This window comes from Podarcis bocagei (genome assembly GCF_964188305.1).
Source record: "Podarcis bocagei genome assembly, chromosome: 6".
NCBI classification, from domain to species: Eukaryota; Metazoa; Chordata; class Lepidosauria; order Squamata; family Lacertidae; genus Podarcis; species Podarcis bocagei.
This window is the reverse complement of record NC_138130.1, coordinates 31,039,622-31,064,420: the sequence shown is the minus strand read 5'-3', so window position 1 is coordinate 31,064,420 and position 24,799 is coordinate 31,039,622. Positions and strand designations below refer to the sequence as shown.

At 45.2% G+C, this 24,799-nt stretch overlaps 1 protein-coding gene and 1 long non-coding RNA gene across 7 annotated transcripts in view; one reads left to right on the top strand and one right to left on the bottom strand.

Annotated features, from left to right (window-relative positions):
- Positions 1-469: 469 nt before the first annotated feature.
- On the top strand, positions 470-23,372 carry IL18R1 (interleukin 18 receptor 1). Of its 4 annotated transcripts, none has more exons than XM_081198461.1 (12): positions 470-960; positions 1,195-1,255; positions 2,528-2,616; positions 6,779-7,007; positions 11,469-11,646; positions 12,350-12,500; positions 13,988-14,053; positions 15,106-15,250; positions 17,749-17,885; positions 19,343-19,504; positions 19,820-19,978; positions 22,263-23,372. In XM_081198461.1, the coding sequence occupies exons 3-12, from the start codon at positions 2,559-2,561 to the stop codon at positions 22,592-22,594; spliced, it is 1,617 nt and encodes a 538-aa protein (XP_081054587.1). In that variant the 5' UTR covers positions 470-960; positions 1,195-1,255; positions 2,528-2,558; the 3' UTR covers positions 22,595-23,372. The 4 variants fall into 4 exon arrangements, with proteins under 4 accessions (XP_081054587.1, XP_081054584.1, XP_081054585.1 ...); XM_081198458.1 differs by lacking the exon at positions 1,195-1,255 and adding an exon at positions 1,378-1,475 and having other exon boundaries at positions 471-955; XM_081198460.1 differs by lacking the exon at positions 470-960 and adding an exon at positions 1,378-1,475 and having other exon boundaries at positions 1,235-1,255.
- LOC308589436 overlaps positions 17,507-24,799 on the bottom strand; it is a 14,078-nt gene continuing 6,785 nt past the window's right edge. Inside the window, exons 2-5 of one of the 3 annotated variants that reach the window (XR_014009234.1) lie at positions 23,995-24,084; positions 19,361-19,435; positions 18,613-18,715; positions 17,507-17,677 (exon numbers count right to left, since the gene is read on the bottom strand). This is a non-coding gene — a long non-coding RNA (uncharacterized lncRNA). Of the gene's footprint in view, positions 17,678-18,612; positions 18,716-19,295; positions 19,436-23,994; positions 24,085-24,799 lie in introns of those variants that run through there. The other 2 variants (XR_014009235.1, XR_014009236.1) reach the window with 2 other exon arrangements.

The window sequence follows — 24,799 nt, the reverse complement described above, 5'->3', positions numbered from 1 at the left end:
TAGGGGAACAGTTAGGGCATTAACGCGGGCATGCACGCTCCATTCTAAATAATAGTTGTGGCTCCCCTGTGACACCCTGTGCGATCGAACTAGGCGTGCTCCCTTAAATCTGATGGGGGGCATAGGTGCCAAATCCTAGGGGCTGAGGTCATTTTGCCTTCCCCCAATAAAATATTTGAAAGGGTCACCCCCAAAATCGAAGAATATTGCCATTCAAATACTTTGTGTGCGCTGCATCATGTGATTGATTATGTGGGGCAGGGTTTACTATCCCCCCAAATATTTTATTTTATTTTATTTTAAGTTGGCAATCCGTAAGGGGGCGGGGGAGTTAACTTCTTCAAAGAGACTTACAAGCAACTGTTGGCTAGCTTGCAAGAGAACAGCGCCGTCGTGTGGTTTAAATCAACACCTGTTTTAACTAGAAACTGAAGGAAATGCATTTGCTCCTCCCCCCCCCGCCCCGCCCCAGCATAGGAGACCAAGGTGTCGCGCGCTTCTCTTTCACTGCAAGTAGCAGCAGTTGAACCTGTCGTCCTGGGAATTTCCTCGCTTGGCAGGGGAACCCGAAAACTTTCCTAACCAGCTGCGGTTGCTGCGCACACGCGCGCGAATCTGGGTCACAGGGCGGGACTTCCAAGCAAGCCTAAACCTCAACACTGCCGCCTCTTTCTTTTTTTTAAAAAAAGAAGACCCCGACCCCCCAAGATTTAGGACCCGATCCTTTCTTTTCCCTCTTCCGCCTTGGTCACGGAGCCCCCTGCAGGCTTGCATCGCCTAGATACGCAAATCAACGGTTTGGATAGAGAATCAATCGTTTTCCCTTTGCTGCTGGGGTTTTGTTTTTTGTTGCTACGTCTGCCTTCCAAGCGACGCGCTAAGTTTTCGGTAGGAAGGAGCCGGCCGCGTCTCCCTCGTTCACTCCCGATTCTCCGCTCCGCTTGGTTTCCGTAAGGTAAGGTGCACGCAGTTCTCGCAGGGACGATTCCCCCCCCCCTCTTGCAATCTCGGTTAGATGGTCGCGCAAGTGGTAGTAGCTGACGTGTTGCGCGCTTTGCAAACAAAATGCTGCGCAGTCCTGTACAGTTTTGGGGTTTTTTTTGGGGGGGGGGATTAAGACCCATTGAAATCTGCGGCCCCAATCCTACACATGCTTACCCGTTGCTCTCAGTAGGACTTTTCTTCTGCTTAAAGATTTGCATTGCTGTTGCTTCCAGACAACTTACTAATTTGAGCTTTTGCACAAAGTTTCCAGGTAGGTTACAAGGCTCCTGATATTTACTGTTTATTTTCTCTCTTTTTTTTTTGCGGGGAAATGATATGACGTTGTGGTCAACTGGGATAGGGGACAGTGTGTTGAGATTTCTCTTTTTTCAGACAAATCGTCTTCAATTGAGCAGCCTGATTTTGCTGCTCTCTCCTTGACACTCACTCACAAAACAGCGAGACCATCTGAAAGCAGTCCAAGTTCGCAGGTAGAGGGGCTAACGGTACTTCTAGACTGTTGATGTCGTGTCCGTGGCATCTAGGCACATATCTGCAAATTATATCTAATTCCGCACAGTTCCTTCTTTTATTTCCCCGCCACCTTTCCATCAAGGAGCTCGGAGTGTAATTCTCCACCTCCCCATTTCACCCTCAAAGCAATCATGTGAGGTAGGTTAGGCTAAGAGACAGTGACTGGGCCAAAGTTACCCATTGAGCTTTGTGGCTGAGTGGGGAATTGAACCCTGGTCTCCCAGGTCCCTAGTCCAACACTCTAACCACTGCACCACATTGCCTGTGTGTGGACATTGATATGACAGAAGATGGGAAGATGTAATTTCTGCGGCATGGAAAATTATTTAGCTTTCTGCCTGCCTGCCTGTGAGAGCCAGTGTGGTGTAGTGGTTAAGAGCGGTAGTCTCGTAATCTGCGGAACCGGGTTCGATTCCCCGCTCCTCCACATGCAGCTGCTGGGTGACCTTGGGCCAGTCACACTTCTCTGAAGTCTCTCAGCCCCACTCACCTCACAGAGTGTTTGTTGTGGGGGAGGAAGGGAAAGGAGAATGTTAGCCACTTTGAGACTCCTTAAAGGGAGTGAAAGGCGGGATATCAAATCCAAACTCTTCTTCTTCTTCTTCTTCTTAAAGCGGGAGAATAATGAGCGGGCATTGTTAAAGACCCTCAGTGTAGATAGACTTGATGCTTAGTATTGCAGTTTAAGGACCCAGCTGGCTTCCAGGTCATTGGGCTTAATCTCTAAAGTCTAGAAGGCATATCTAGAATGTGATAGTAATTCACAGTATTCAGCAAAATCATTAAGCCATGAGCAATACGAAATGAGTCATACCCAAATATGCAAATATTTTCTTTTTTTATGTAGTAATAACTTTCCCGTTTTTTACAAAACCCTCCAGTTTTAGTTGTTTCTCATATTACTCATATCCTTAGATAAAAACCTCTACTGATGAATAAGACAGCCTGCAAATCCAGACTCTGCTTTTTAAAATCAAAACCTCTAGCTTTTACTTTTCTTTTTTTCCAGAAAAGAAGGTGCAACTCAAATTAATTTTGAAATGTATGTTGGAAATCTGTCTGTTCTCCTGCTGATGATTCTTAGCTGTGCCAGCCTAGGTAAGTATAACTCAGTTTTTCCTCTCTTTAAACAAGTTTTAGCAAGCCATATATATATATATATATATATATATATATATATATATATATATAGTATAGAAGATAAGTCACTGTTTCTGGATCTTCATATAAAGCTCCCCAGAAACATTTTGAGACGTTAATTTAAAAACCAACTGTAAATGCAAAGTGGTTACTCAGTAATCTCACTGTTCTTCAGTGTATTGGTTCTATTATTGGTAAATGTCATTTTCACTGACAGCACACATTTTTATTTCTCAGGAATTACAGTGTGGGGTGTGATACTTAGAGCAGAATCCTTGAAATAAGTGGATTTAAATAACTTGAAGTCAATGGGTTTCTCTGGGTATGACTAACCTTTGATACTGAATTGTGTGTGCTTGTTCCTCCAACCACCCTGCGTAGTTCGAACTTTATTTTTTAAAAACCTTGTATTCCACCCTTTGTCCGAGGATCTTCGGGACAGAGTTCAACAATATATAAACCAATAAATAAATAAACGATGCAGTAAAATAAAATCTATTTCCGTAAGCTATCTACCGTATTTTTCGCACCATAGGGCGCACCGGACCATAGGGCGCACCCAGTTTTTAGGGGGGGAAATCAAGAAAAAAATCTTCCCCCCCCCCCCAGGCCCAGAGAGCAGCGGAGGGGTTGCTCGCAGCTATGGAGCAAGCCAAGTTTTGGCTTCCCCTTTAGCCCCATGCAGCCTCTCCTTGCCGGGAGACGCTGCGCAGGGCTAAAGAAGCCATAGCCCCGTGCAGCCTCTCCTTGCGGAGGGGTTGCGCGCAGCTATGGAAGAAGGCAAGGCAGCGAGCGGGATGGATCCCGCTCGCTGTTTTGCCTTCCCCTTTAGCCCCGCGCAGCATCTCCTTGCCGGGAGACGCTGCGCAGGGCTTTCCTGGCTATGGAAGAAGGCAAGGCAGCGAGCGGAGTGGATCCCGCTCGCTGTTTTGCCTTCCCCTTTAGCCCCGCGCAGCGTCTCCTTGCCGGGAGACGCTGCGCAGGGCTTTCCTGGCTAGGGAAGAAGGCAAGGCAGCGAGCGGGGTGGATCCCGCTCGCTGTTTTGCCTTCCCCTTTAGCCCCGCGCAGCATCTCCTTGCCGGGAGACGCTGCGCAGGGCTTTCCTGGCTATGGAAGAAGGCAAGGCAGCGAGCGGAGTGGATCCCGCTCGCTGTTTTGCCTTCCCCTTTAGCCCCGCGCAGCGTCTCCTTGCCGGGAGACGCTGCGCAGGGCTTTCCTGGCTAGGGAAGAAGGCAAGGCAGCGAGCGGGGTGGATCCCGCTCGCTGTTTTGCCTTCCCCTTTAGCCCCGCGCAGCGTCTCCTTGCCGGGAGACGCTGCGCAGGGCTTTCCTGGCTAGGGAAGAAGGCAAGGCAGCGAGCGGGGTGGATCCCGCTCGCTGTTTTGCCTTCCCCTTTAGCCCCGCGCAGCGTCTCCTTGCCGGGAGACGCTGCGCAGGGCTTTCCTGGCTAGGGAAGAAGGCAAGGCAGCGAGCGGGGTGGATCCCGCTCGCTGTTTTGCCTTCCCCTTTAGCCCCGCGCAGCGTCTCCTTGCCGGGAGACGCTGCGCAGGGCTTTCCTGGCTAGGGAAGAAGGCAAGGCAGCGAGCGGGGTGGATCCCGCTCGCTGTTTTGCCTTCCCCTTTAGCCCCGCGCAGCGTCTCCTTGCCGGGAGACGCTGCGCAGGGCTTTCCTGGCTTCTCTGGGAGGTGGGGGGATTCCCCCACCTCCCGCAAAACCAGCAGAAGCCGCGCGCACTTTAAAAGGGCTGCACGGCTTCTCCTGGCTTTCCTGGGAGGTGGGAGAAGGGACTGATGCGGCCAGTCAGTCCCTTCTCCCTCCTGTGGAAAAGCCCGCAAGAGCGCACGGAGCTTGTGTGCGGCTCTTGGGGGCTTTTCCCACCTGCCTCCCCCCCCTGCATTCGCTCCATAGGACGCACACACATTTTCCCTTGCTTTTTAGGAGGGAAAAAGTGCGTCCTATGGTGCGAAAAATACGGTACTTCTACATAAAGATGCCCTATGAAAAAGGCAATGATTAGAACAGTGTTTCCCAAAGTTGGGTCTCCTGCTGTTTTCGGACTACAATTCCCAACATCCCTGACCACTGGTCTTGCTAGCTAGGGATGATGGGAGTTGTAGTCCAAAAACAGCTGGAGACTCAACTTTGGGAAACACCGATGAGAATATGCCTAAAGAGTTTTGGCACCAAGCCAACCCTCTTGGGGCAGTGCATTCCTCAACTGTGAGGTTGTTACCAAGAAGTCCCTCTGGTGTGTTAGAGACCTCCTGGGCCTGGGCCTACCAGCTGGCCCTCCCAAGCAGGTCTCAAGCCATGGGCAGGTTGATATATAGAGAAGTGGGTCCCTCTGGTATTTCGGTTTAGGGAGCTCATTAGCAGTGGTATTAGCAGTTTAGGGAGTTACATGTCAGGGCCAAAACCTTGAACTGGGTTTGGTAGTTAACTGGCAGCTAGCACAGATCTTTGAGGATTGGTGCCATGAAGTCTTGACACATCAGACCCAACATGACTCTGGTGGCTACATTTTGCACTAGCTGCAAATTCTGAACCCTCTTCAAGGGCAGCCCCTTGTAGAGTGCATTGCATTGCAGTAGCTAAACCGGAGGTCATTTGAGTGTGGATCACAGTAACCAGGCTACCCCTGTGTACATCAGTAGACCTGCTGTCCATCTCTTATTGCACATAAATAGCCACGGCTATCTTCCCATCCTCATCAGTTAGAAAACACTCTGAGGCCTCACTCAAGAGCTGTCTCTTTCCCCAGTTGTTCCTTATCTGGCTCATCTCCCAGCTACTATTTATCAGCAGGCCCAGCTGTCCAGGGACTGATCCTTCACACAGGAAGGAAGGATCAGTCCCTAGTGGTCCTTTGTAAGTGATGAACAGTCCCTAGTGGTCCTTTGTAAGTGATGAACCAGCCTTATTTGGAAAGAGAGACTGCATAGACTTCCAGGGACAAGGTGGAATTTAGGTAAAAGGACCCCGGATGGTAAAGTCCAGTCAAAGGCGACTATGGGGTTGTGGTGCTCATCTCGCTTTCAGGCTGAGGGAGCCGGTGTTTGTTCACAGACAGTCATGTGGGTAGCATGACTAAACCGCTTCTGGCACGACGGAACACCGTGACGGAAACCAGAGTGCATGGAAATGCCGTTTACCTTCCTGCCGCAGCAGTACCTATTTATCTACTTGCACTGGCATGCTTTCGAACTGCTAAGTTGGCAGGAGATGGGACAGAGCAATGGAAGCTCACCCTGTCGCAGGGATTTGAACCGCTGACCTTCTGATTGGCAAGCCCAAGAGAGCCAGTGTGGTGTAGTGGTTAAGAGCGGTAGTCTCGTAATCTGGGGAACCGGGTTCTCATCTCCGCTCCTCCTGCTGGGTGACCTTGGGCTAGTCACACTTCTCTGAAGTCTCTCACCCCCACTCACCTCACACAGTCACAGTGATTGTTGTGGGGGAAGAAGGGAAAGGAGAATGTTAGCTGCTTTGAGACTCCTTTGAATAGTGATAAAGTGGGATATCAAATCCAAACTCTTCTTCTTCAGTGGTTTAGACCACAGGGCCACCAGCGTCCCTACCTGCAGACTATGAAGCTATTCTTTCAGGGGAAGTGCAAGTGCATCTAGAACAGGTCACCTTCTACCTAATTCCTGAATGTGGGTGCCACTGATTCACAGCACTTCTGTCCTGTTGGAATTTAGTTTCTGTTTATTGGTCCTCATCTAGTCCATTGCAACCTCCAAATACTGGTCAAGCACCTACACCACTTCACCTCTCCCTGCTAACCATATCTTCCACACACTAGTGCATTCCCCCCCCCTTCCTTAGAAGCTTCATGCTGCATTGCACAAACATGCAAGATATTGTGGATCCTCTACAAACAAAAACGGGCATGGACAGAGCTGCATTGCCATTGCAGCCTTGTTTTGTTTGAATAGTGCCAGCATACTCCGTTTCCTGTCTCAATAGTCAGGCCAAAGAGGTGGAACGACAGTCTTGTGTTTCATGAAGCTAGATCACATCAGGGCTAGCGTTAGCATAGCTCCAAGAATGAGATGTGCTCTTTTGCCCCCTGTTTTCTAAGAAAGGCCACATTTCTTTCTTTCTTTGTGTACACCCTGCAGGTCAGCTTTGCCCTATACGCTCGATCATTAACATTCCGGAAGGAGAATATTTTTCAATTTGCTGTTCCGGGGTGGAACAAGATAGAGGCTATGCTGTACACTGGTATAAGGAAAGAGGAGGAGATTGGACCTTGATTCAAGGAGACAACAGAACTGAGTTGAGCGGGACTTACTTGGAATTTTGGCCAGCTGTGCTGAATGACACTGGAAACTATATGTGTAATTCCAGGTAGGTGGAATATGTACCAAGAGGTACATATGTACAGAGATGTTTGGAGGCCTTGGCCTGTTTTGCCAGGTTTTCCTTTCACGTAAAGAAGATGTAAAAAGGTAAAGGGACCCCTGACCATTCGGTCCACTCGTGGCCGACTCTGGGGTTGCAGTGCTCATCTCGCTTTATTGGCCGAGGGAGCCGGTGTACAGCTTCCGGGTCATGTGGCCAGCATGACTAAGCCGCTTCTGGCAAACCAGAGCAGCGCACAGAAATGCCGTTTACCTTCCTGCTGGAGTGGTACCTATTTATCTACTTGCACTTTGATGTGCTTTCGAACTGCTAGGTTGGCAGGAGCTGGGACCGAGCAATGGGAGCTCACCCTGTCGCGGGGATTCGAACTGCTGACTTTCTGATCGGCAAGTCCTAGGCTCTGTGGTTTAACCCACAGCGCCACCCACGTCCCACAAAGAAGATGTACAGCAGTCCATATTTGCATAGGAAGCTGCCTTTCCTCTAGCTGGGTTTTCTCCCTGCTCTACCTGGAAACACCAGAGTTTGAACCTTCTCAGTGCTTTTTTTTTGGTGGTACTCTGGACCGGCACCTCCCCCCCTCCAAATCTTGCAGTGACGCTTGTGGTCCCTTCCAGCTCCAAGATTCTACTATTCCCTCTCCCACTCTCCACACCCAGTTCCTAAGGAAAGGCCGATTATGTAGAAAGGCAGGCATCAATGCTTTTATCCCCTTGCCCTTCCCAGCCCCGCAACAGGGCAAGGCTTTAGGGGTCCCCGGCTGTTGCACAAGCACACTGCCTCCCCACCCTTTAGCCGGAATGGAACAGTTTTTTTTAAAACTGGTGCTGACAGTTCAGCAACATTGCTACTAGCTGTATCTTGGTGTGGTTTCAAAGCAGGAGTGAGACTTGCGACACTGCAAATGTCAGTGAAAGACAACAGTGTCAGGAGAGCCCTCACAGTGAGTTCCTTCACTTCCTTCGCAGTTAGTAAAGCACTAGCAGCTTCCCCTCTTCCGAAAGCGGGCCTTTTCCTGTTATGCATTCTGGATTGGGCAACTCCTTGAAGCAATATGTTTCCTGGATCATCAAGGGGATGACCCCGTTTGAACCTTAAGGTGAGCGTGGCAGAGACATGTGCTGCAAAATACAGTGATACCTTAGGTTACAGAGGCTTCAGGTTACAGATGCTTCAGGTTACATACTCCGCTAACCCAGATATAGTACCTCGGGTTAAGAACCTTGCTTCAGGATGAGAACAGAAATCGTGCTTTGGCGGCATGGCAGCAGCGGGAGGCCTCATTAGCTAAAGTGGTGCTTCAGGTTAAGAACAGTTTTAGGTTAAGAATGGACCTCTGAAACGAATTAAGTACGTAACCAGAGGTACCACTGTACCGGACTGAGAGCGTTTCAGATTGCTTATGTAGCCAGCATCACGGCACCTCTTTGGCGAACCACGTGCGACAGCAGCTGCATGATTTCCAATAGAAGAGCTGGCTTCTGGCACTCACAAACCACACGAGGACTCGTGCAGTAAGAAGTGCCTGGAACGGTTGGATCCAGTACCAGAACTAATGCAGCACAGTTAGCTCCAGCAGGGGCCAAACAGGCCCATGGCTGCTTCCAAGCAAAGCTAGATGGGAATTTCTGGTTTATTGCTACGCTCAATGCAAGAAGCGTCCATCTGGATGCCATTCTGCAACCAGTTATTTTATTTATTCATTTACATACTGCTTAATGCCAAAATTGGGACGCAGGTGGCACTGTGGGTTAAACCACAGAGCCTAGGACTTGTCGATCAGAAGGTCGGCGGTTCAAATCCCTTCAACGGGGTGAGCTTCTGTTGCTCGGTCCCTGCTCCTGCCAACCTAGCAATTCGAAAGCACGTCAAAGTGCAAGTAGATAAATAGGTACTGCTCTGGCAGGAAGGTAAACGGCGTTTCCGTGCGCTGCTCTGGTTCGCCAGAAGCGGCTCAGTCATGCTGGCCAATTGACCCAGAAGCTGTACGCTGGCTCCCTCGGCCAGTAAAGCGAGATGAGCGCCGCAACTCCAGAGTCGGCCACGACAGGACCTAATGGTCAGGGGTCCCTTTTACCTTTACTAATGCCAAAATAGTCTCCTGTTAGTTCCCAACCATTTTGGGACGGCAACCCACAAACCCAAATTTACATGGCATGGTGACCCATCAGTTTATTGTGGCATGAATTTTGGATCTTGGATCTTATTTCTTTATTGCTCTGAGCTTTTGTGACTGATGCTCCCTCACCCAAATCCATACTATGGAAAGTCCAGCTATGTCCCGTTGGTCCTGAATGTGCAGAGCAAACGATATTGATTTTGTACCACATACACACACTGATGATGTTGCTGCCTAGCAACAACACAGAACACTCTCCTGTGTGAATGATAGGACTTGAAAGCAAATAGATGCTATTGTCTAGGGTTGCTCTCAAGGGCTTGGGTGCCAGTCCAGAGAGGCATAAGTTTCCTTTCCAAAATTCTTGGCCAATGAGAGCTGGGATGATGGTGCAGCAGTGACCAGAACATACTGAGGTTGAATCGGTCTAGGGAATCAGTCCAGGTCCAAACATAATCCAAATGCAGGGTCAATAACAAAGGGAGTTGCAGGGAGACTAAGGTGGAATCTCTACACACTTAAAAAACTGCTCTGAAAATGCTTTTTGTAATAAAGCATTCTTAAAAATACACTGAATTTTCCATAAGGCTCACCATCGCCATCTGGTGTCACATTGCATATTGCACTTAAAACACACTTAGAACATTTTGTTTGCAGCTGTATAGCTGAGTCCTAGGTGTGAGTTTAAGGAGCCAGAGACCTGGGTTGTTTTGAGCAACTGAAGGGCTCAAACAGGAGGCATCTTTGCCTTATAGAAAATGCTTTATTTGGCTGTCTGGAGTCCCATGTCATTTTCTCAGTGGCATCTATCAATTCAGTTTTCAGATGGCTTTTTTAAATCTAAAAATGACCCAGGAGCGAAAGTCAAGTTAGGTAACTGTTATCCAAAGATCTTGGGTTGGGCTGCTGCTTGTTGTTTTCTTCCTGCCCCCTTTACTGACACCTTGGTTCTTGTGGCTGTCACAAATTAGGTCACAGAGACCTCACTTGAGTATGTGATTCTGTGCCTTGAAATGAAGTCAGGGAGTGTTTGTGAACCTTCTTTGGAACCTGAATGTCCAACGTGGTTTACACGGCTTCCGATTGGCTACAGGAGCTTCCGGAAGCCAATCGGAAGTTGTGCTTTGGTTTCCGAAAATTTTGGAAGTCGAACGGATTTCTGGAACGGATACCGTTCGACTTCCGAGATACCACTGAATTGTGATAATGATGAGGTATCACAATCATTGCATTTTTATACCACCCTTCATCTGAAATTACAGGACTGTTAACAACCTAATAACTCAAAATTACTACTACTACTATAAGGTAAAGGGACCCCTGACCATTAGATCCAGTCGTGGCCGACTGGGGTTGCGGCGCTCATCTCACTTTATTGGCCGAGGGAGCTGGCATGCAGCTTCCAGGTCATGTGGCCAGCATGACTAAGCTGCTTCTGGAGAACCAGAGCAGCTCACGGAAACGCCGTTTACCTTCCCACCGGAGCAGCACCTATTTATCTACTTGCACTTTTTGGTGTGCTTTCGAACTGCTAGGTTGACAGGAGCAGGAACCAAGCAACGGGAGCTTACCCCGTTGCGGGGATTCGAACCGCCGACCTTCTGATTGGCAAATCCTAGGCTCTGTGGTTTAACCCACAGCACCACCCGCGTCCTACTTATACTATTACTATAAAATAACAAATTTCCCACCCCCCCAACACATAATGTATGAATTATTTTGTTTGTTTTGGTTCATTGCTTTTGGTTTCCTACTTTCAATGGCCTAAATGCCTGATTTATTCAGGAACTGTGCCCAACAAACCATTTACAAATGTACCACTACATATGCAAATATGCGAATGTGGTTTTGTCCTTGTGAGAGAACTGGTCTGTGCAAATGGCTTTTAATGTGTCGTGGGTTCTAGGGCTGGCTCACCCACCCCATGAGGCATGATGGGACGACCTATGGAGCAGGATCTGCAGGGGCAGCTGACCCAGCCTTCAAGGAATACATTTCCCACTTGCGCTGCCTGTGGCGTGCCCCTTGGAGCCCGGATCTGCCGCCTCCTTGGTGACCTCCCCAACTGCCACCTCTACAGCAGGTTCTTGGCAAATAGGAGGTGCTGCTGGTCTCCTCCCACCCTTGTTCCTGATGAAGATCTTCACTCACCCCTTTTCCACTAGCCAGGGAGGGCCGCCATTTTGTGGTTTGCCTCAGGTGTCAAAATATGCCTTGGGCTGGCCTAGATGGGTTCTCTCATGGAAGGAAAGCGGGACATAAATGTAAGAAAATAAAGAAAGCCACCTTAACACACACACACACACACGCTTCTTCCTTCCTCTCAGCAATGGAAAACGCAATCCAAAGAAATGGTCTTTGATTGTCCTCCAGAGAAGTAGAACAAGTTGCTTCAATGTCAACCACGTGTCATCTGCTATACATGGAATTCTTGGAAGAACCTATCACCTGAATTGCAATGATACATACCACAAGGCAAATTTTGCCGAGATAACATGGTACAAGGTATTTATTAACACAGCTTTCTCTGGAAATTGAGTTCCTTTACCTTTTAAATAATTAAATAATAATTAATTTTTGTCGGGGTGGGGGGTGGGGCTGGAGGGCTGGAACAGATATGTACCCAAAAATCCACCTATATCTGTAATCATAAAGTTGTGGCCATTTCTAATCCAGTTTATTAATCACATCTTACACTGTTACTGGATCTGCAACAAACAAGCAAACAAACTTTGTGGTGAGTTTCCCCTCCCTTTTCCAGACTAACTACAAGGTTGTGACAAAATATTTATCATGACAAGCAGTTTAGACTCAGGGGCCAGCAAACTTTTTCTGCAGGGGGCCGGTCCACTGTCCCTCAGACCTTGTGGGGGGCCAGAGTATTTTTTTTGGGGGGGGGGGAGTGAACAAATTCCTATGCCCCACAAATAACCCAGAGATGCATTTTAAATAAAAGGAAACATTCTACTCATGTAAAAACACGCTGATTCCCGGACCGTCCGCGGGCCAGATTTAGAAGGCGATTGGGCCGGATCCAGCCCCCAGGCCTTAGTTTGCCTACCCATGGTTTCTTTAGAGCAAGACAATGAAGGCAGAATGGAAGGGGAGGGTTGGCTCACCACATTGTTTGCGTACTTGTTCATGTACTGTATTTTGAAGTTTTATGCTGCTTCTAAGACAACTTTTGGAACATCTCCACTTTAAACAGGACTGCAGGAAGCTCCCTCAAACAAAGGAGGATTGGTCTATCGATGAGCTAACAGCGGGAGATTCTGGAAACTTCACATGCGTGAAGTCATTTGTTCATGCAGGAAAGAGATACAATGCTACCAAAACAATAGGACTAACAGTGGAAGAAGGTGAGAGGCGGAGCGAAAAATAGGACGATAGTTTGCTTTGCATTAAACCCTTTAAATCTCAACTTACCCAGGAGCCCCTATACATACTAGCTGGTGTCAATTTTATGCCCATTTGTGGCACGTGGCTGTGCGCTGAATCTTTTAAGTGCTTAGCAATGCTGCTGTTTACTCAGTATTTGATTTTTAGGGTCTCCCATGTGTTAAAAAAGCAAGGGAGCTGGGGCTAGCGGCTATAGTGGAGGCCATTTTGTGTGGATAATACATGGCAGGGGCCTACAGTCTGCCTAACTTTTGGTTTCTGGAGACCCTCTGCCTCCTCTCTGTAGACTCAGCTGCCATCAACACGCTGTAGCAACACGCGGCTAATAAAGAATGAGCAATAATCAATAATAATGTAGTGTTTCACAATAGCAAATAGTACGTACGTGATGTTTCAAAGTACATTAAATCAAAATAATAATCGTAACCACTCACTATAACAGAACATCACGATTAAGGTCAGATGCCTTTAAACAAGTGCATAGCAATTAAGGCCACATAGGTACATCAAAAAATAGTGGAAGACAGAAGTGCCTGGCGTGCTCTGGTCCATGGGGTCACGAAGAGTCGGACACGACTAAACGACTAAACAACAACAACAGGTACATCAAATAACAAAGGATCAGCAGCCTTTACACTTACCAGTGTCTGCTGATCCTATGTTATTTGATGTACCTGTAGGTAGACATTTTAATCACTGATGAAGATTCATCTTCAAAACAGTGCGTATATCCGGAAAAACTGTTCTTCTGTTTTCTGCTGGAGCACCTGTCAACGCTTTTTTACAGGACATTGATTGACTGTTTAAAGGCATCTGACCTTAATCACAATGTTCTGTTATATTGATTGGTTATGCTTACTGTTTTGATTTAACATACAGTGGTACCTCGGGTTGAGAACTTAATTTGTTCCAGAGGTCCGTTCTTAACCTGAAAACGTTCTTAACCTGAGGTACCACTTTAGCTAATGGGGCCTCTCGCTGCCACCGGTGCGCAATTTCTGTTCTCATCCTGAGGTAAAGTTCTTAACCCGAGGTACTATTTCCAGGTTAGCGGAGTTTGTAACCCGAAATGTTTGTAACCTGAGGTACTATTTGTATGTACTATTTGTTATTGTGAAACACTACATTATTATTGATTATTGCTCATTCTTTATTAGCTGCGTGTTGCTTCTGGTTGGTCTAGTTTTGCCGTTCTGCAACACAGGGGATTTGCTTTGTTGCATCAACACTCTGTAAGCTGACAGGTTCCTATCAGGCACTTTTTGTCAGCCCTGGATTTATGTGAATAATGATGATGATGATGATGATGATGATGATAATACTTTCAAATCATATAACAACAATTATAACAACAACATTATTTCACCCAATTTCAAATATGTCAACATTAGACTGAACTGTTAGGGGAAAGGATGGCTTAAGTAACGTGCTGTTTTGCATCCCCAAGGTCTTGAGGAAATCACAAAGCCTGGGCTAATTGGATCCGAAAGTTATACCATCCTAACGGAAATAGGTACCTCTTCCTTTCTCTAAAATGAGAGAATGTTTTGTAAGGCTAGTTGTGTAAGTGTGTGTGGTTGTGTGGGCTGGTTGTGTGGCATGCAAGTGAAGACAGCAGGCATTGCCACATTTGTCCCAAAATGTGTAGCTGGGTAAGACATTACATCCTGAGATACACTGTGGGGACAGAGTAGACGTATTTCATGAACCATGTGGACTGCCTATTGCAGATTATGCATGCATGCATGTATTACAGGTAGAATTTTTTTACAAAATAAATTTAAAGTGACTTATGTTGATTTGAAACACAAAACTGCCATAACCTAAACAAACCATTATTATTTATTTACAATTCATTCATCATTTTGGTTGGCCCTGTAGAGTGCAAGTTTTCATAGCTGTTATCTGCACAAGAAACTTATGGGAGACATTTTAACTGCATATTTAACCGAACCATGCATATCAGTTCCATCTCTGTGGTAGATGGCAACCCACGGCAGTTTCCTGATGAGGCAGTATCCTTCTGAAATCTTGAGAAAAACTTGAGCAAACACCCTTAGAAACTTAATATAGGACTACAAAATAATGGGAGTTGGAAGCAAAGCAACTGCTCCCAGGCCTTTGGGAAAGGGTGAGGATTTTAATGGAGCCATTCGGCTGGTATTGTTTATTGTCTGTTTTGATGCAGCCGGAGGACTCTTTACTTTTAAGGTGTGGGTTGTTAGTTATATTTAGAGTAGACCCATTAAATTCAGTGGACATGACAAACTTAAGTCCACTAATTTCAATGGGTCTGCTGTGAGCACAATGTGGTTGAACTTAAACCACTGTCATCGAGGAAACACTGCTCTGAGTATGACTTAGGTAGATACCACCCTGTGGGGTTTTAGTTGTATAGTTTTAGGAATGTTTGTATTCCTGCCCTGGGCCTAGATAGTGGAAGGTGGGCTAGAAATTTCACAAATAAATAAAAACAAATTAGGCAATCATTTCCGCTTTAATAACAGTTGGGTGTATTTATTAAAGGCCCCCTAAATTATTAATTTTGAAACATGTTCTGCTTAGGTAAAAAGGAAATCCTCAACTGCACAGCTTTTTTAGGTTACTCTAACAATGTAGTTGGAGAATTTCTGCTTTATTGGTCACATCAAGATGACATGATAGGTCGCTGTGAGGACAACGACTTGCCATGTGAAATGGAATACCATTAGTAAGTAATGTTGGTAGGAAAATACTGTGTATCAATGTTTATATAGTGCAGTCCTTGGCATTTTGGTATGTTGTGATTTCCTGTGCTCTCTGCCTTGCATTCTTACCTAACCAGCTAAAATTAAATATAACCATAGGGCTTCTTTGTAAGACAGACACAAACTGGTGTTTAATAGCCAGCCGTGTCCATGGCAGGATCTAGAATCAGTTTAGATTGAAAGCAGGATGTTTACATGGATTGTTCCAGATTAACGAAAAACTACATTTTTGGTGCTACAAATGGGTTAGTGTGTAGCTAGCCTGAGCCTATGGGACACGGGTGGCGCTGTGGGTTAAACCACAGAGCCTAGGACTTGCCGATCAGAAGGTCGGCAGTTTGAATCCCCGCGACAGGGTGAGCTCCTGTTGCTCTGTCCCTGCTCCTGCCAACCTAGCGGTTCAAAAGCACGTCAAAGTGTAAGTAGATAAATAGGTACTGCTCCGGCGGGAAGGTAAACGGCGTTTCCGTGCGCTGCTCTGGTTCGCCAGAAGCTGCTTAGTCATGCTGGCCACATGACCTGGAAGCTGTACGCTGGCTCCCTCGGCCAATAAAGCGAGATGAGCGGCGCAACCCCAGAGTCGGTCATGACTGGACCTAATGGTCAGGGGTCCCTTTACCTTTACCTTTAGCCTGAGCCTGGATTCAACCAAGTGTCTAGAGGATTGGGAAGGTGCACAATACAACAAAATTATCGCTTTCCATTTTGTGCTCTTCTCTGCAACTATCTGCCTATTTGTGTTTGCATTCCTCTCACTGCCTCTTCCATCTTTCTTTAATGTTCATATTGTCTGCATTATCTGTGAACTGGTTATAGATTCCCCCTGTCTTTAGATTGGATAAGGTACACTTCTTTTCCCTTTTTCTTCTTATTCTTCTTTCAATAAATTTATACACTGCTTGATTATGAAAACAAACAAAAAAACCTCAAAGTGGTTTACAAAAAGATTTAAAAAAAATGAACAGCAACAATACTGAAAAGGATTTTAAAAAAATCAATATTATAGCATTGTGGCAGCGGTATCTAATGTTTCCCGTCTGATGTTATCGGACTACAACTCCATCAGTCCTGGGCCAGCATGGCCAATGATAAGGAATGATGGGAGTTGTAGTCAAACCACATCTTGAGGATACCGTATTAGCTATCCCTGCATGGTGTTACTTCACTAGACCTCTCTCACTTCAGCTTGGCATTTGCTGGCTTGTGATGTTGCCCGACCATAAGACACACCTAGTTTTAGAGGAGGAGAACAAGAAAAAATATATTCTCTCCCTCTCTGCACAGAGCCCCTTCAGCGAAGCGGCAGGAGAAACAGAGCCCCTTCCGTTTCTCCTCCCGCTTCGCTGAAGGGGCGCTGCGCAGAGAGGGAAAAGTGCGCAGCACCTCTCCAGCGAAGCGAAGCCAGGTGAACAAGAGGGATCGGTGTGCACCGACCCCTCTTGCTCTCCTGGCTTCAGCGAAAGCAACACGAAGCCTCCGGAGCGCAGCAGGAGCTCCTGCTGCGCTCCGGAGGCTTCGCGTTGCTTTCGCTGAAGCCATGGAGCCTGCATTCGCTCCACAAGACGCGCACACATTTCCCCTTACTTTTTAGGAGGGGGAAAGTGCATCTTATAGAGCAAAAAAATATGGTGTTTTTGTTTTACTTTGGACTTTGTATGTCATATTCTGTATTTACATTTTGCCTGGAAATGGCAATACTGTGGCAAACACCCCATACATTTAAAGCACATATAAATCAAACATTCACCCTGCAAAGAATCCTGGGAACTGTAGTTTACTCCCTTACAGAGCTGCAATTCCCAGTACCATTAACAATTCCCAGGATTCTCGCTTTAAATGTATAGTGCGTAAGCAGTCCAAAACGAGGGTATATAGTTTTTTAAAATATATATATATCCATAAATACATGTTCATGCTAAATGAAAGATCATAAAACGGGTTTATAAAGTAGTGCCTTTCAAAGATTGTGTGAACTATGATAGGATCATCCCTGTGCATGACAGAACTTCCCCCATAAACAGTGACTGAAGGAAACATGGAAATGCCACACTAAATATCTAGGGTTGTAGCCAACATTAATCATACTGAGAGTGGGCCCTTTGAAATTAATGGACCCAAGTTAATCAGGTCCATTTGTTTCAATCTGTCTACTCTGAGCATTACTAATATTGGGCACAGCCTCTAGTTTGGAAGTACCCAATGAAGCTGCAATGAGAACATTTATTTAGTTGGAGAGGGTGGTTTATTTCTCAAATTACTGTAGCACAGTCACAAAGGGCTCTTCTTCTGTTATGGATTCTTTATCTGAGATTCCTGCATTCCAGGGGGTTGGACTACGATTCTATGATTCTAAGTTTTTCTTCAGTGATCTGCCGTTGAAGATTTGTATCCTGAAATTAGATTACAAGCATCAAGCTGACCGATGAAAGACGTCTCACATTCTTTTCTTTTCTTCTAACAGTCAAGAAGAAGGGAAAAGCTATTCTTTGAAGCAGTTGTGGATCAAGAGCGTTAAAGAGGCGGACATCAATTTTTCATACACCTGCAATTTTGTGGCACCTGGTTACCCTGAAAAGCAAATAGTTACACTTCAGAAAGGTACTGTATGGTTTTCTTCTAATGCCCGGCGCCCACAAAGAATATTAACTGGGGCCCGTCTGTGGACCAGATACAACGGAAGTGCAAAGCACTTATGCAAGGAAAATCAGAGCTTTTGTGTGGAAGCCTAAGAAGTAGTCCTCTGGACGGGAGGCTCAAATTGTTGATAGTACAACAATTTGTGCAATACTACAGTACTTAGTATTTCTGTCTCAGCTGAGTGCTCCCTTCTTTTAGAATTAGTTTACCTTATTTGAAAGGAAGTGGGAAATAGCAACGGCAAAGGTAGCTCAGTCAGTAGAGCATGAGACTCTTAAGCTCAGGGTTGTGGGTTCAAGCACCATGCTGGGCAAAAATAACCCTGCCTTGCAGTGGGTTGGACTGGATTACCTTTGTGGTCCCTTCCAGCTGTTCAATTCTATGATTCTATGTTTCTGCCCACGGCTCTCTCTCTTAGCTGACGAAATTAGTGATAGTTCCCTAACTGGATCTAGCATCCTGGTGTTGGCGTAATCCAGGAAAAAGACTAGTGCCGGATCTCTCAGCACAGGTCAACGTTTGTAGTGGCAAATACATACACGGCTGCTACTTTTTCTTGCCGATCTTGGTCTGAGATTGTAAGAGACATGCTTTCCCCCCAGCCGGACATTTTGACTCCTGCAGTCTTGTTGTGGAGACAGCTTGTCAGGAAGATTTGGTGGGGAGGGGGAAAGTGTTAAGCACCCACCAGTTCTCTCTTTCAAATGCTCCTCCTCCCAATCACATTATCTCAGCAAACATGGGGTTGTTTTTTTTTGGGGGGGGCGCTTTGGTCGCCTCTTGGATGTTGACTGTAAATGAACAAGAACAATTGGATTTCATGGGGCTCAGTTTGTTAGAGTTTGAGAGCAAACGAAGCATGAGCTCACGAATTGAGGATAGATAATATCATCATCACCATCTAATAATAATAATAATAATAATAATAATAATAATAATAATAATAATAATAATAATATACTATTTATACCCTGCCCATCTAGCTGGGTTTCCCCAGCTACTCCAATCGGCTCCCAACAGAACATTAAAAACACAATAAAAGATCAAACATAAAAAACTTCCCTAAACAGGGCTTGGATCATAGGATCCTGCTTACACCTTGGGGCAGAAAAAAGAGGCACGACAACATTTGTTATCACTTTTTCTGCCTAAAAACATACTGGACAAACACTTAATAGCAGAGTGTTCCAGCATCAGTATAGACCAGGGGCTCCCAATGTGGTGCCCAGTAGATGTTGTTGAACTCCAGTTCCCATCAGCCTCAGCCAGGGGGATTATGGGAACTGTAGTGAAGCAACACTGTGGCAGGAGGGGTATGTTGGCTACCCTTGAGATAGACTTATTGCAGTTTTTCTTGAGAAGAGTACTTATTTGGAGGGCTCTGTCTCAATCGTGTGTTGCCTCCTTTTGTTTTCCAGAAACGAATCGAGACTTACCCTTGCGGGTCTTTACCCCTGGAATTATCGCAGTGATCTTGCTTTCCCTTGTTTCTGTTCTTGCGGTCGTTCTGTCTGTGATATTCAAAGTCGACCTTGTTTTATTGTACAGAGATGTCACAGGGAAGGATGAAACGATTGGAGGTAAAACATAGTAATGCTTGGTTTAGGGTGGGGTGGGTGGAGAGCTGTTTTGCCTGGGCAAAAATGAATTTTGTAGGTCTTGGTTGGGGAGGCAGACAGGGTTGTATTTGCTTTTTAAGCTTTTATATTGCAGCATTCCTTGGTTTGCAAAGGGAAGGACCTTTCAGTTTATTAGGCTGCATGGGATGAAGGATAAGTGGCTACCTTCAAGAAATGCAGGAGGTGCAACATGAGTTCCAGTAATTGCACAAGGAATGTCTTTTTAAAAATAGGCAGAACACATAAATACTTCATGGGTGAATTCATTTTTTTCAGATGGAAAAATATATGATGCATTTGTGTCTTACCTGAAAGACTGTGTACCCATATGTGATGAAGAGAGAAAATTTGCACTGAACATATTGCCCACAATATTAGAAAAACATTTTGGATACAAACTGTGTATCTTTGAACGGGATATCTCTCCTGGAGGAGGTAGGTGGATGTGTTGTTACTGTCTTACTGAGTAATTTTTGACGACAACAACAACAACAACAACAATAATAATCTTACTGAGTAATTTTTGACAACAACAACAACAATAATAATAATATATTTACATGCCGACCAACTGACTGGGTTGCCCCAGCCACTCTGGGCAGCTTCCAACAAATTAAAACATCAAACAACAAACATTAAAAACTTCCCGATACAGGGCTGCCTTCAGATGTCTTCTAAGTCAGATAATTGTTCATTTCCTTGACATCTGATGGGAGGGCGTTCCACAGAGCGGGTGCCACTGGTTCCCTGTAACTTCGCTTCTTGCAATGAGGGAACCACCAGAAGGCCCTTGCAGCTGGATCTCAGTGTCCGGGCAGAACGATGGGGGTGGAGATGCTCCTTTAGGTATACAGGGCCAAAGCTATTTAGGGCTTTAAAGGACAGCACCAATAACCCCTTTTCATGGGTGTTAACCCTGATTCTTTTTTGAAAAATTTAAATGCATCCCAAAATGAGGGATGTTTTGTAGCAGAATTTAGCCATGCAAGGTGTACTTGAGCAGTTAGGAGTTATGTTAGAAGACATCTGTTAATCTATTTATAAGTCAAATCTAGTTGCTCATAATTTTCAGATTTGTAATGAACTCTAACTTGGATCCAAGAGACTTCAGCATTTTCACAATTCAAACCAACGTCAAGTTAATTTATATTTTTTCTACCTTATGGGCTGCATAAGCAGCCAAACTCATCTTTGTGCATGCTGAGTTGTTTGGAAACAAACAGATTGCGTATACAAAGGAATAAGAACAAAACCATTTGCCCTGCACGGGTGTGGGATGACTTAATATTGTCCCCTTTACTCATGTTTTGCCAAGGGAACCAATCATTTTAGAAGTCTGGACCCAAACTATTTCTTGCTGGAAGAAATAGCCTTATCAGCTTGTATGTTTTCAACTATCTGCTATTGGGCTTTGATTTACATTACTTCCCCCATCGTCCTTGAGGTCCAGAGAGAACGTTGGGCATATGAAACCGCATTATACTGAGCTGGACCACCCAGTATTATCAATTTTGACAGACAGGAGTCCCCTGCTACATTAGATCTGACAGATATATTAAAATTTTGGAGGAGAGAAATGCCTTTTTTCTGCTGCATTATTCTAAGGCGCTTTTCAGATTGAGGAAAAGTGGACGCTTAGCCCTTTTACTGGGTGGTTGGCCTTGGCTGCCTGGGCAGCTGGCTCAAGCTCCCACCCGCTGCTTCAATTCATATTGGCCAATGGGTGACCTCCTCTTGGAGGGGGACAGTGCCTCGCTGGCTGAAAGGGCATTACAAACGTTTGTTATCGGGGGAAATGTAATATCTTGTCCTTCTGTAACGGAAGGGGGAGGGGCGCCTACCAGAGAAGGGCGAGTCCTTGGCCTTGTTACCCTTAAGGGTGACACAGATGTTTGTTTTGCTGGAGAGCGGTGCTGGTGGTTTATTCCTCTGTGCCAAACAAGAATCTGTGACCATAGTAGGTGACGGTTTTATCGTTTGGTTAACAAGTGGTGTTGATTTAAAGGAAGAATGAGTTGCTTCTGATAATATCGCAGACCAGGTATGAAGTTCTGCCGCTTACATGCCCACATGCCTTCCTGCCTTCGTAGAAGTCGTTTCCTCATAGTTTCTCAGAGACCTCAGAACATCACATTAGAGTTGTGCAGAGTTCATGAAGGGCAAAAGAAAATGGCTGGTGTCCTTTAAAGTATTTGCAAACTGCCTTTTTCTTCTTTGACTCCAGGACTCTGTCATGATGCTGAAAATAGACTTCTTAGTTGAAAATGGACTTCTGACTTTAAGTTCTTAATTCTAAGTGTGGGATGGGGAAGAGGAGGCTGAAATTGCTTGGTTGTGAGTGAAAGGCATTCTGCACATGCCCAGAATCACTCACTATTGCCGTTTACTGGAATTTTTGCTGAAGAATTCTTTGTCATGAACTCGCTGACTAATTGTGGGCTAGTCACTTATTATTGTGCCTCAGTGTTCTCCAGCTGTGAAATGTGATACGACCCATAGTTATATAGTTATATTGTTGCACACACACAAAATATATACATAATCTGTTTTCTAAAATTAGAAATAATTCACTTTAAACTTTTCCATCCTGCTTTGTGGCAGAAGAGACAGCATTAGCACATTTCCACAGGCCTCTCATGTTTGTAATTCATGTAATGTATTAGTAGACCAATGCTATTTCAGATGTTTCCATTATAACTGCTCCCTCTTCTGCCTGCAGCTGCTGTTGATGATGTCCAGTCATATCTTGACAGAAGTAGAAGATTAATCATTATACTGAGTAAGAACTACATCTCTGACAAAGTCATGTTTGAGCTTGAAACCGGGCTTCACAAGGCCTTGGTTGAAAAGAACATTAAAGTGATACTAATAGAATATATGCCAATACGTGACTTTGATTTCTTGCCCAAGTCTTTGAAACTTCTTTCACCAAGCCACGTGGTGAAATGGAAAGAAGAGAAGTCACTCGCTTTAAATTCCAGGTTTTGGAAGAAGCTCCGCTATGCGATGCCTGCTAAGCCCTCCTCAATGAAGGAACCGGATATTTTGTAAGATGTACATTCCAGGACAGAGCATGAGCAATTCAGCCACCCCTGAAGGGCTTCACTCAGTTTTCATCTTAGTAAGGCTACTAGCTTTATATCAGAGTCCTTTTAGAACAAGATGTTGCTACAGGCTGCTGACTGTTTGCAATTAGAGCGGCTATATTTGGGAAGTTTTGTGTCTCATATCCCCAAAACAAAATGTGTCAGAAAATATACCGTGTGATCTTTAAGTAGATGCAGCACTCTCTGGAAGCCGACTCAACATAGGACTCAATAGAGAATATTTTGTCTCCTTATATGGGCAGATGTCATTCATAGGTTTGCTGCCTTCAGTGTTGCAGACCCTGTCCTGTGGAACTCCTTGCCAAGAGAGGATCAGCAGGAAACACTCCTGCCTTCTTTTATATATCTCCTAAAATTGTAATATTCAGGCAAGCCTTTGCAATGTGAAATTGTTTTTACCAACCTGTATTTATTGATTTTTTTAAAATGGTGTTTATAATTATTATTTTTAAAAAAATCTAATAGTAATTTTGTATGCTGTATATTGCCTTGCTGTATTTTTTATGAAACTGCAGTCTATAGATATTTCCCAAAAAATAAATGTCTGCATCTGTGTGCACACACTCCAACTGTGGTGCTATTTTTACTTTCAAAAGACACGCTGGGTGGGAACAAGATATTTGTAGAAATATAATATATGTTACCTTGGTTTGTTATCTCACTTTTAAAAGCAGGCATTGCTGAATCTGATAAGGAGCTACAATAAACCACAGTGGATTAGCTGCCTGTCTTCAGATTTATTGATTAATGAAAAGAAAATGTCAGTAGTATTACTCTTGGTTGCAATAATACCTTGGTGCTGTATCAAGTATGCAAAGAATGGCTAAACTTTCTACAATTATCTAGTACTGTACCAACTGTCCAGTCTGATTTTCAAGTAGCAAGGTGTCTGCTGACTGGGTTTACTCACTAGGACAGGGGTCTGCAAGGAAAAAAAAACTGGGAGCCGCAAAACTCGTCATTATAAAAATAACTTTTTTCTCACTTTTTTATTATTTCTTTGTTTGACCCCTCAGAATTACTCCTCCTCATAGAAATAAATGTTAAATTAACAAGTTACCTTTTTTTGTGTGTATTCTTCACTCCCCTTCAAAACAGTGACCAGCATACATGCCACTTACAATGTAGCGGGTGGGCGGGTGGGAAGGTGACGTCGGGACGGTGCGTGACTAACGCACGCACTGCCCCCATGCGACGTCACAGCCAGCACAGCGCCCGCCACAGTGGGGAGTGTCGGGGCGCACAATGCGCCTCCTCCCCTCACTAGTATCCGCCCCGGAGCCGCGGCAAAGGTGTAAAAGAGCCACATGCGGCTCCGGAGCCGCGGGTTGCAGACCCCTGCACTAGGAGGTATTCCATTTTGCCATTTCAAGCCGCAAGCCTTTTTCACCTGCCCATTTTTCGCTGTCTGTACATATACGTACTACAGCACTCCTGAAAGAAGCACAAGAGCAAAGAAGTTGAACGAGATGCAAGGTTGAAATGCCAAAACAGAAAAGTTTCAGGACTCTGGTGCACAACAAGTGAATGTGCAAGCCCCGTTGGTAGGGTCGCCATATTTTGAAGAGCAAAAAAAGAGGACACATTTTATGACTTCTACTTTTAACTATGGGTTGCTATGACATCTCTAACGTTACACACCTGTGAGAAAGAGGACCTGTCCTGGAAAAAGAGGGCACATGGCAACCCTGCCATTGGAGAAAAGAAATTGAAGACTGGTACAGGGAACAGGAGTCTGAATAGTTGGGGCAAGGTTCAAGGATGGGATTATAATCCATTGTTTGGTATGAAACAAGTCAATTAGTTTCCCTACTCTCTATAGCAAACAGTTCGACTTTCCTATTGATGAGAGATTGTTGTATTTACATTGCACCCATTTCCAGCTTCAACAGCGGTCTATAGGGGGCAAGTACACAACATTTTACCTGATCACAATCATATAAATGCTGGGCTTTGTGGTTTTATGCTTGGTGCAGGAAGCAGGTTTCTGACGCATTAACCACAGCCTCCATAGGGTGAGGAATGCTTATCGTGACTACATGTCATCTGGTAGTTTAAACTGCTTCAACTGGACAGAAGTTCATTCTTTTCATATTCACTAGATACTACAATGACAGATAAACCATGGATGTAAACAATCTGTATATTC

Coding starts and splice junctions, on each gene's coding strand:
- IL18R1 (XM_081198461.1), top strand. CDS start 2,559: ATGTATGTTGGAAATCTGTCTGTTCTCCTGCTGATGATTCTTAGCTGT. Junction 12,501..13,987: donor AGGACTAACAGTGGAAGAAG/GTGAGAGGCGGA, acceptor TGCATCCCCAAG/GTCTTGAGGAAATCACAAAG. Junction 19,505..19,819: donor GAAGGATGAAACGATTGGAG/GTAAAACATAGT, acceptor CATTTTTTTCAG/ATGGAAAAATATATGATGCA.